This window comes from Vigna unguiculata, chromosome 1 (genome assembly GCF_037176805.1).
Source record: "Vigna unguiculata cultivar grain cowpea cultivar isolate G323 ecotype 2 chromosome 1, ASM3717680v1, whole genome shotgun sequence".
In the NCBI taxonomy this organism is placed as follows: Eukaryota; Viridiplantae; Streptophyta; class Magnoliopsida; order Fabales; family Fabaceae; genus Vigna; species Vigna unguiculata.
The window spans coordinates 32,498,966-32,510,240 of NC_140792.1; the positions used below are offsets into that span (position 1 = coordinate 32,498,966).

The 11,275-nt window shown below is 35.2% G+C and overlaps 1 protein-coding gene and 1 pseudogene across 2 annotated transcripts; one reads left to right on the forward strand and one right to left on the reverse strand.

Moving 5' to 3' along the window:
* Positions 1–2,035: 2,035 nt before the first annotated feature.
* LOC114178548 (uncharacterized) lies at positions 2,036–9,233 on the forward strand. Of its 2 annotated transcripts, XR_003603341.2 has the most exons (3): positions 2,036–2,427; positions 2,672–2,719; positions 8,958–9,233. XR_003603341.2 is itself a non-coding variant. In XM_028064535.2 (2 exons), exon 1 carries the CDS (start codon positions 2,255–2,257, stop codon positions 2,399–2,401), a length of 147 nt encoding a protein of 48 aa, XP_027920336.1. In that variant the 5' UTR covers positions 2,044–2,254; the 3' UTR covers positions 2,402–2,427; positions 8,958–9,233. The 2 variants fall into 2 exon arrangements, 1 of the variants encoding a protein (XP_027920336.1); XM_028064535.2 differs by lacking the exon at positions 2,672–2,719 and having other exon boundaries at positions 2,044–2,427.
* On the reverse strand, positions 3,330–4,456 carry LOC146888869 (secreted RxLR effector protein 161 pseudogene; annotated as a pseudogene).
* Positions 9,234–11,275: the final 2,042 nt, after the last annotated feature.

The following is an 11,275-nucleotide window of genomic DNA, read 5'->3' on the forward strand; positions in this document are numbered from 1 at the left end:
ACTTATCTAACATGAAATTGAAAAAAAAAAGCATAAAATAATTAAAAAAGAATAGTCTTAGAAGAAAAGAAAACGAGAAATAAAACGAAGGCTAAGAAATCCTAAGTGTAACACTGGAAGGTAAAAAGTGGTGCTTCAGTGGAAGCTCTCACCATGGTTTTCAAGCAGTTCTTCATATTAAATTTTACTGCTTTTCATTACAATGCAAATGTCATTTTTTTAAAAGTAGTAGACACCAAGAAAAGTGTGAGACATTCTTAACCAACCATGACCATGATGTACAACACTCTATGACAAGATTTTAGTCCTCCGCCCTTAATAATCAAAGAATGGTTTAATTAGTGGAATGATTCGGTAGGAATGTGTCAATTTGGTATCCGTCTCTAAAAAATTGTCAATTGCGTCACAACTCTTGAAAAGTGTCTCAATTATATTCCTTTGAGGAAAAAGAAATTTAATGGAATTAACTGCGCGTCACGTGTCAACCTATGATTTTTTTTTATTTTGATTTTGATTTATTTTTGCAAAAACTTTTTATTGCCATGTGTCAAGTCCATGGTATCAACCTCTTTTTTTTTTTTGCAAAATTTTGTTGTTGTCACGTGTCAAGTCCCTGGTGTGACACATGGCAGGACAATTATATTCATTTCAATTTAGTCTCGTATATGTCTCTTTGATTTAATTTAGTCCTCATTTTTGTGTTCTTGGTTAAATTTTGTCCCAATTTTTTTAATAATTGAAATATATTTTTATAATCCATTTTTATAAGATTAAAGCTAATTAAGTTAAATATTTTTACAAAATGAAGTAATGATATTTATAATAAAATTTAGTGATAAAATAAATGATTAAAAAAATATGGGTTAATAATATACAATAATCTAATATGTAAAAATTCATTTTTAATGACTCATATTTTGTTAATCATTTTTTACCACTATATTTTAATATAACTATCAAAGTACTTAATCTTGTAAAAATATTTATACTTAATTAGTTTTAATTTGATAAAAAAATGAATTTAAAATATATATTTCAATTATTAAAGAAAATTGGGGCAAAATTGAACCAAGAACAAGTGAGATTAAATTGAATCAATGAGACATATATGAGGAATAATCTGAAATCAAGACAATTTTTCCTACCACGTATCACACTAGGGGCTTGACACGTGGCAACACAATTGTTTTGTAAAAAAAATTAAAATTAAAAAAACTAGAGGTTGACATGTGTCACACCAAGAACTTTGACACGTGACAACAAAATGTTTTTGCAAAAAATTAAAAGTAAAAAAAAAAAACCCGATGTTAAAACATGATGTCGTTAAACGCGTTAATAATTTTTTTTTTCTAAAAAAAATCTAATTGAGACACTTTTTAAAAATTTGGATGCAATTGACAATTTTTTAAAAACAAATACCAAATCAAAACATACCATAATTTAATAGATTATTTTAGAAAATATTATATTATAAATTTTTAATGTGATACAAACTCCAAATCCTTCTATTATCAATCACTAACATTAAACTCAACTTCCACTTTAGGTAAAAATTAAACTAGGTTTCAGCTAGAACAACAACAAACACATATTTAAAATCTAACATATAAAGACAAACTTAAAATCCTCCAAAAATGTCTATAAATATTAAACTCAATGTTAGATACATGCAATAACAAACTCATAGATACGAGAAATACCTAAAACAGAGAAATAAAATGAAAATGAATGAGAATAGTTAATTGTTCAATTATTGAAATAAGGTTAATTAAAGCCGATGTTGATAAATTTGGAAAATTTTAAATTTTGGAAAAAATTAGAATTAATGTTATTATTTCTGCAAGAGTTATAACAATTGTATCTGTAAAATTTCTAGTTTTAGAGTTTAAATTTAAAATTTGCACATTTAACATGGATTCATAAAAATGCAAGAATAAAAGGAAAAAAAAAATACCATACATAAATGAAATTTGTATAACATGAGGAACAGGAGCATGTGACATAAATGAAGGGTACCACATGAGAAGAATGCGAAAATATGTTGTGGCCAACATTTCTCAAAGAAAACTCCTTGATTTGGGTTAAGGAGGCGAGGAAGTAACCACGTAGTTTTCGAGGTTGTTGAGTTCAGTAGACATAACATAAATATATAAATAGGTTATAATAATACACAACAACCTTTAGTCAGGGTTCCCAGAAGCTTAAATGGGTTTCCGATTACCACTTCATCTTCTTCCTTGAAACCACGCATCTCATGGCAATGGCGCTCGACGCTGCAGTTTGGATCGCAAAGATGACATGGATTGCTCTCAGTGGCTGGATTAGTTCTTGTTTAACTGTTGCTGATGAATTTGCCTCTTCTCTACGTTCTGGCGATATTGGCCCTTTTCATGTGGGTTGACTCAATTATGTCTTTTTCTTCCAACGGTAATGGCTACACAGCATCACTTTTTTGTACTTTTCGATTGCCCTTCAAACTAGGCTTGATTTGATGTACTGGGTATGTGTCAAAACCTGTTCTTTTAGTCTTGCTTGTGCGTTTTGAGCTGGAGTCTAGTGGGTGGTTCTTGTTTGTATTTTTGGGTTAGAGAAAAGGGTGTGTTTGTGTTGTGAGATTGGGTTTCCTTGATTTGGGAAATTGCGATTTCTTGTTTAAGGGTGTTTGTTGCAGGTTGTTGATTGCTTTGTTTCGGGATGAATTCGAATGCTAACACGATAGGTTGGTTCTCTGTTCTTCTTTGATTAGGTGATAATGCACCTGTGGCAGTCAATTTCGCTATTAAGATCCATTCATAGTTGCTATTAGTGATTCGATTTGCTTAGTTTTTGTTCAATTTTTATGGCAGGGCTTTGCTTTAAGTAGTTTGTAGTATATGATAACCATTGAGCATCTGGTTAGGGATCTGCGGTTCTTCTTTATCCAAAGAAACACTATATTAGAGCATAGCATACTTTCTCTTTATTATTTGCCAGGATTGTTAAAATGAGTCCAATCCAATCAATAAGCTTGTGACCTTTTCATAGTCTGTAATCCTACTTTAACATTACCCGTTTATGGTGGAATTTCTTGACCAATTAGATAATGTGATGAATATTGTGGTGTGTTGTCATCTGTATCAAGTTAAGCCTTAAGATGTCATAAAAGCTTTATGGAGATTATTATGTTGAGCTGAGTCTAATTGGTCTGTATGTTATGTTAATTCACAATATATAGCGAAAAGTTCAGGTTGGATATAAATTGACTTGAGACTGAGACTTTAAAATATGAGTAGTGGACAACAGTACCACTCTCTTCCTCTTCTATTTATAATGAAGCAAGCACGTACATATGAAAAGATATGAAAAAACTACTCTAAGATACTAGGCATGATTACATGCAACAGTAGATATGGAGTAGGTAGTTTCCCACACTCAACACCCTACACATAGGGTTAATGATACAATAGGTATAGGTAATAATTCTAACACTCCCCCTCAAGCTGGAGCATACAAATTGTATGAACCAAGCTTGGAACAAATGAACTCAACCCGAGGTCCCCTTAATGACTTGGTCAACACATCTGCAAGTTGGTCATTTGACCCAACGAACTCAGTACAAATTTCCTTGGTCATCAATTTTTCTCGAACAAAGTGGCAGTCAATTTCTATGTGTTTAGTTCTCTCATGAAACACTGGATTTGATGCAATGTGGAGAGCAGCCTGGTTGTCACAATACATCTTCATGGTCTGAATTTCACAGAAGTTAAGCTCTCGAAGAAATTGCTTTACCCATATGAGTTCACACGTGAGAGACGCCATTGCCCGATATTCAGCTTCAGCGGTGGATCGAGCCACTACATTTTGCTTCTTACTTTTCCAAGAGATAACATTTCCTCCAAGGAGGACACAATATCCCGTAGTAGAGCGTCTGTCAATAGGAGAGCCTGCCCAATCAGCATCACAGTACCCAGAGATTTGAACATTTCCTTTATCTTCATATAGCAACCCTTGTCCTGGAGCCTTCTTGAGGTACCTTAAAATACGGATGATGGCATTCCAATGTCCAAGACATGGAGTCTGCATAAATTGGCTAACAATTCCAACTGCGAAAGATAGATCAGGCCTCGTAATAGTGAGATAAATTAACTTTCCAACGAGCCTCCTATATCTCTCTGGATCGGAGAATAATTCGCCTTCTACTGTTGTTAACTTCTGATTCGGGTCCATAGGACTCTCAACTGGTCTGCAGTCAATCATACCTGTTTCTTGTAATATATCAAGAGCATATTTCCTTTGAGAGATTACAACTCCATCTTTTGACTGAGCTACTTCAATGCCCAAGAAGTATTTGAGGCTTCCGAGATCCTTGGTTTGAAAATGTTTACACAAGTGCTCCTTCAGTTGAGATATTCCAGTAGTATCATTTCCTGTAATAACAATATCATCAACATATACTATTAGGTAGACACATTTCCCAGGAGAGTTATGTTTGTAAAAGACTGAGTGATCTGCCTCACTGCGTCTTAACCCAAATTTCTGAACAATGGAGCTGAATTTTCCAAACCAAGCTCGTGGTGATTGTTTGAGGCCATATAAAGATCGATGCAATTTGCATACCATGCCAGACTCCCCCTGAGCAACAAACCCAGGAGGTTGCTCCATGTACACTTCCTCCTCAAGATCACCATGAAGGAAGGCATTTTTGATATCCAATTGATGAAGAGGCCAGTGACGAATTGCTGCCATTGCAAAGAAGAGGCGAATAGTAGTCATCTTGGCCACGGGAGAGAAGGTGTCACAATAGTCAAGGCCATAAACCTGAGTGTACCCTTTTGCAACCAATCGGGCTTTGAGTCGATCAACCTGACCATCAGGGCCAACTTTAATTGCATACACCCATCGACAACCAACAACCTTCTTACCCAAAGGGAGGGGCACGAGCTCCCAAGTATGATTGCTTTCAAGAGCCTGCATCTCTGCAATCATGGCTTGTCGCCATCCAGGATGATCAAGTGCTTCATTCACATTTTTGGGAATAACAACAGAAGACACTGAGGATAAAAGTGAACAATAGGAAGGCGATAATCGGTGATAGCTAAGAAAATTATAAATGGGATGTGGATTTCGAGAGGAACGAGTACCTTTTCTGAGAGCAATGGGCCAACCTGAATCACCTTCACCAGGAGTCGTGGGATCAAGAGACGAGGGAGAAGAATCTGAAGTAGGGGATTCACCATGTTCTGGAACAACTGGACTATTCGTCGGCGTCCTGTGTTGGAGAGAGTCAATAGGTGGAGATGATGGCTCAGGAGGACTTTGGTCGAGACTTGGAGGGACAGGGACATTGGAAATATTGTACTCAACCACGGGAATAGGAAGGACCTGCTGGATGACATGGACATCTTGAACAGATGGAGAGAAGTAAGGGGTCTGTTCAAAAAATGTAACATTGGCAGACATGTAATATTTCTTGGTTTCAGGAGAGTAACATCGATACCCTTTTTGAAGTCGTGAATAGCCCAAGAAAACACATTTGAGAGAGCGAGCAGAAAGCTTGTCTAACCCGGGAGACATGTCATGAACAAAACATACACAACCAAAAACTCTAGGAGAAGTGTGAAAGAGAGGATTGTCTGGAAACAGAATGGAGAAAGGGACCTTATGATTGAGAGAGGAAGATGGCATCCGATTAATAAGAAAACCTGCAGTTAAGATGGCATCTCCCCAGTGATGGACAGGAACGTTGGCACTAAGCAAAAGGGTACGAGCAGTTTCAACTAAGTGTCGATTTTTTCTTTCTGCTATACCATTTTGTTGTGGCGTATGAGGACAAGTAGACTGGTGCAGGATACCATGGGAACTCAAAACATTAGAAAGAGCAGACGAAAAATACTCTTTGACATTGTCACTTCTTAAGATTTTAATTACTTGACCAAATTGATTCTTGATTTCATTCAAAAAGGATGTGAAGAGGGATAATAATTCAGAACGATCTTTCATAAGATAAACCCAAGTACATCTCGAATATTCATCAATGAAAGTAACAAAATACCTAAAGCCAAAAGATGAGACACGACTAGGTCCCCAGATATCGGAATGGATGACAGAAAAACTAGAAGTACACTTTGATTGAGATCTTTTAGGAAAGGTAGATCTAACATGTTTTCCTAGTTGACATGACTCACATTCTAAAGTCTGGAGACGACTAAGTTCAGGAAACATTTTCTTTAACTTGGACAGGTGAGGGTGACCAAACCGATCATGTAACATTTTAGGATTGGGGGCTGCAACACATGACACACGTGGACGAGATCCAAAATGGTATAATCCGCCCGCTTCATATCCTTCTCCAATCCTTCTCCCCGAGCCACGCTCCTGTATAACAAAAGATTTGTCATCGAAGGTTACAGAGCAATTCAATGTTTTGGTTAACTGACTTAAGGAAATTAAATTGAAAGGACAATTAGGGACAAAAAGGACAGATTTTAGATTTAAGGACGGAGATAAGATGGCTTGACCGACTCCCTTTGAGGATGTTTTAGAACCATTTGCGAGGGTTATAAAATGAGATTTTTCTTGGAATGAAATGGTTGAGAACAAGGAGGTATTACCAGAAATGTGATCAGAAGCACCAGAGTCAATTACCCATGAATTGTGACCTTCCATGGATTGAGAGATGCAAACAGTTGATGTACTTGGAGCTTGAGATGACTGTGCCAAGCTGTTGGTTTTGAGGCGTAGGTACTCTTGATACTCGTCCTCAGTGAACTTGGAGTCAGTAGTCTCTGCCTGGGAGACATTGGCTGTTTTGGCAGGAAATCCATGTAAAGTGTAGCAGTTTTCTTGGGTATGACCCATCCTTTTACAATACGTACACTGAGGACGCCCACGACCTCCACGTCCACCTCCTCTAGTTCCACGACCTCCTCTTCCTCGGGTGGCAACCATGACAGATGGTTCCATTACAGCAAGAGTTTCTGGAGTTTGAAGAGTTGGAACACGTATCATGCGGGAGATCAAAGTTTCCATGGAAGGAACCTCATGAGAGGTCAAAAGCTGATCTCGGATATGATTAAAGTCTGGGTGTATAGCGCGGAGGATCATTACCATATAGTACTTGTCAAGCTTTTTCTTCATTTCATCTAGAGAGTCGACTTCCAAGAACATTCGAAGTTCTTCCACAGCAGCTTGAGCGTCATTCATGAATGACATCATATCATGGTTAGTCATTTTCATAGATGCCAACTTGTTCGCCGAATCATAGAGGCGTTGAATATCATTTGCATAGATATTCTGAGTTCGCTTCCAAAACGAGTGGCAAGTTTTGAAGGCCCGTAGGGACATCAAAAGTCGTGGTTCCACCGATTGCCACAATAGAGCACATAGTTGGAAATCCGCTTGTTTCCACTGTTCAACTTTTTCAGAAGGTATGTGGCTGTCATCTTTCTCAAGGTGTTCGTGGTGTCCTTGACCGAGAAACCACATCTCGACGGCAGCGGACCAAGATAAGTAATTTTGGCCATTTAGTTTCTCGGACGTAATGCAGGGGCTTCCGGAGAATGAAATAGCACTCCCGGTAGGACCTCCAGTGGCCATGATAAAGAGAGGATCTCGGAAAACAGTAAAACAGTGACGAAAACAGTGAAACAGTGATGATTTTCGACTTCGAAAGGGACGATTTCCACAAGAGGTGCTACTGAACTTCACCGGAACAGAGATTTGATGGTCAAAACGGGTAGAGGAGGCTCCGGCGACGGCGACGGAGGTGGCGCGACGACGAACTGGCGACGGGAAGGCGGCGCGTGAGCGGCACGCGCCTGACTGCAGCGAACGGACAAGACGCGCGTGGAGGCGCGTGGCGACGGCGCTGCCTGCGACACCGGCGGGGTTGGCTGTCGCGCGGAGAGGCGGTTCAGATCCGGTGGTTTCCGGACGGAACTGCGTCGGTGGACGGCGGCGGACGGCGGCGGACGGTGGCGGACAGCGGCGGAGGACGCAGACAGTGGCGGACAGTGTTGAGAAGTTGTTTGACAGTGTTGGGTAGTTCAGAAACGAGGTTAACCGAACTTAGACAGCCGCGGACAGCGGCGGTGACTAACGGCGAACAACCGCGGACAGCAGTGACGGACCAACTGAGACAGAAACCAGAGCGGGATCGACCCGCTCTGATACCAACTTGAGACTGAGACTTTAAAATATGAGTAGTGGACAACAGTACCACTCTCTTCCTCTTCTATTTATAATGAAGCAAGCACGTACATATGAAAAGATATGAAAAAACTACTCTAAGATACTAGGCATGATTACATGCAACAGTAGATATGGAGTAGGTAGTTTCCCACACTCAACACCCTACACATAGGGTTAATGATACAATAGGTATAGGTAATAATTCTAACAAATTGAAACTTTAATGGTGCTACTTTTGATACTCTTATGGGAAAGTCGAGGTTTAGAAGATTCTAGGCGTATATTGAAGTTACATATTAGGGTTAAATATGTTGTTAAACGTGCAATTAGAATTTGTCCTTGTTCCAAACTTGTACAGTTTGATCCTTAAACTTTGAAAATGAATGAATATAGTCCTTCTAACCCAACTATATTAATATTTATTTTTCGAGTCAAACACATGTTAGGATGAAGTTTGAGTTGTTTACATTATTTGATACATGATCTTTGAGTTGTTTATACTATTTGAGACGTTCAAGCTCATAAAACACCACTTAACAAACCAAAAAAATGAATGTTGTTGGTTTAAAAGGATTATATCCATTTACTTTTAAAATTTGAACACCAAAATGTATCAAAGTTTGAAATAAGGACAAGATGTATCAAAGTTTAAAACAAGGACAAAAGCCATTTCTGGCCTTAGTAAAATATGATTTTTTACTGGTTGCCGAATTTGTTTTAGCTGGCCATTATATACCCTTTTCTGGAATTTGGTTATAGATCATCAATTTTGCCTTCATATATTGCAGGGGTAAGTCTGGAGGATCACATTTGGTTTGGCATTTTTTTGCTCTGTTAAGTAGAAAATATTAGGTTGGCTTATTATATATGGTCCATTCTCTGTCTGTGGTGTTCAATGTAAGAAGAGTTAATGCGTTAATAGAATGAGAACATCTAAGAGTAAGTTGGCCCATCTGTTGTTGTGATGTTCTTTTCATCTTGTTGTCATGTTTGATGAGAATTACTGCTTGGGATTGAATATTCAACTTATGAAAACAATCTCTGAATCTGTTTTCGTTGCTCTGATCATGTCGTCCATGTTGTTAAATCAATTCATGAATTACCTTCAAACTAATAGGATCTGTAGTTTTGCTTTGGTTTTTGTTTCATTTATTCTCTAGTCTCTACTATCTTACACTAATTTAAGAGAACATGTATTAACTTGTTTAGACTGTTGTCAATCACCAGGTGAGTTTAAGTGTACATAACCTCGTTTACGTATCATGAAGTAGAAACAACAGTGTATTTAAATGGATGATTGAAAAGAACAGTCTGGAGAGGGAAAAATTATTTTATTTTACTTAAAAGTTATCTATAGAAATTTTTACTTGTATGTTTAATCCTTTTGAAAAGAATACAAGTTAAAACAACTTTTCCATAGTAGTTTATCAAAATAAGTTGGTAGTAGAAGCTAATTATGAGACACAAAAGATGGTTTCATAATTGTTTTTAAGGTTTAATTAGTAGTTTAGCCCTTTAATTTGTTATTGTGGTTATTTTGATTCTCTTATTATACTTAGGTTTAATTTAGTTCTTCGATTTTTTAGAAAAGTTCAATTTATTCGTCCAGTTGTTTAGAAAGGTTTATTTTTTTAAAATTTTTTTAGTTTAACCCTTTATTTAAAATTTTGATTTAATTAAATCCTTTTATCTCAAAAAATTATCAAATTTTATCTTTCTAATTTTAGACGAAATTAATAATTAAATTTAATTATAATTTATATATACATGTCAAAATATTTTTTTATAATTTAAAAAACTTTAGTATTTGATATATATAAATTATAAAAAGTTATTTTATTATATATTTATAAAAGTTGTAATTAATTTTAACTATTAATTTAATTTTAAATTAGAGAAAATAAAATTAGATTATCTAATAAAATAAAAAGACTAAATTAAATCAAATTTTAAATAGAGATTAAATTGAAAATTTTTAAAAGTTAAATCTTTTTAAATAAGGAGATTATATTGAACTTTTTTAAAAAAAAAATGACTAAATTAAATTAAAAATAATAAGAGGGTAAAAATAAATTAAACTAAAAAAGTAAATCAGTAATTAATTTTTTTTATATTAAAATTTCTCATCCTTTTCGTAGTAGTGTTTCTCGTGCAACTGTTTTTTGTGCATTACACACGTTTATATCAGTCCTTTATGTAAGGATCCCCAATGGATCTCTTCTTCACTTTACGTGTTCCTTCGTGCTTACGATCTCTTTCTGTCTCTTTTTTTTTTTTTTTTTTCTTTCTTTGGGGGCTGATTTTGAGTAAAAAAAATTGGATTTAGATAAAAAAGACAAAAATCTCTAATTGTGTGCTTTTACACCTTGAAGTTTTTTTTTCATTTAAATCATGAGTTTTTTTTTACAATATTTTAACACTTATTTTACTATAATGAATATTCTTGTATTGATTCGACACCGTAATTTTAAATTTCAAAACCAAATTTTATTGAAGATGATAATGATTTAATTCATCATGGTGAATGATAAGAACTTTTTGTTGTAGTTTAATTTTGAAATAACTTTAATGTTTTATTGTTTTCTTGTAATTAAATCTAAAAAAAATATAGTAATTATTTTTATTTGAAAATATATTTTTTCTAAACAATTGTAAGCGCTTATAAACTTTAGTATATAACTTTAAAATAAATAAACATATTTGTAATATCATATACTCAAACAAGTTAATAATCACTTTTAATTAGGAAAAGAACTATTTATAACTATAATCAAACATTAATTTTAAGCTGTTTTTATAAAATCACTTATAAATTCAATGCTTATTTCTTTTTAGTCCGAACAACCTTATTCATACGCTCTTGATTGCCAATCAAGTTTTCCTCTTTCTAATTTCTTATTTATTTGCCATACATAATTGTTGAATATAGTTTTTTGGCAAACGTAACATCTAATTAAATTCGAGTTTTCCCCTACAATTTTAACATAATTAGAATTGATCGAGTATCGTGTATTTAACATTTGTGTTTAAAATGGCATTGGTAAGAATAATAGCACCTATATAAGGTTTGGTAAGAATAATAGCACCTATAATGTTTGCATCTGGA

What these genes read in the sequence shown, in the direction of transcription:
- LOC114178548 (XM_028064535.2), top strand. Translation starts at nt 2,255, where the DNA reads ATGGCAATGGCGCTCGACGCTGCAGTTTGGATCGCAAAGATGACATGG.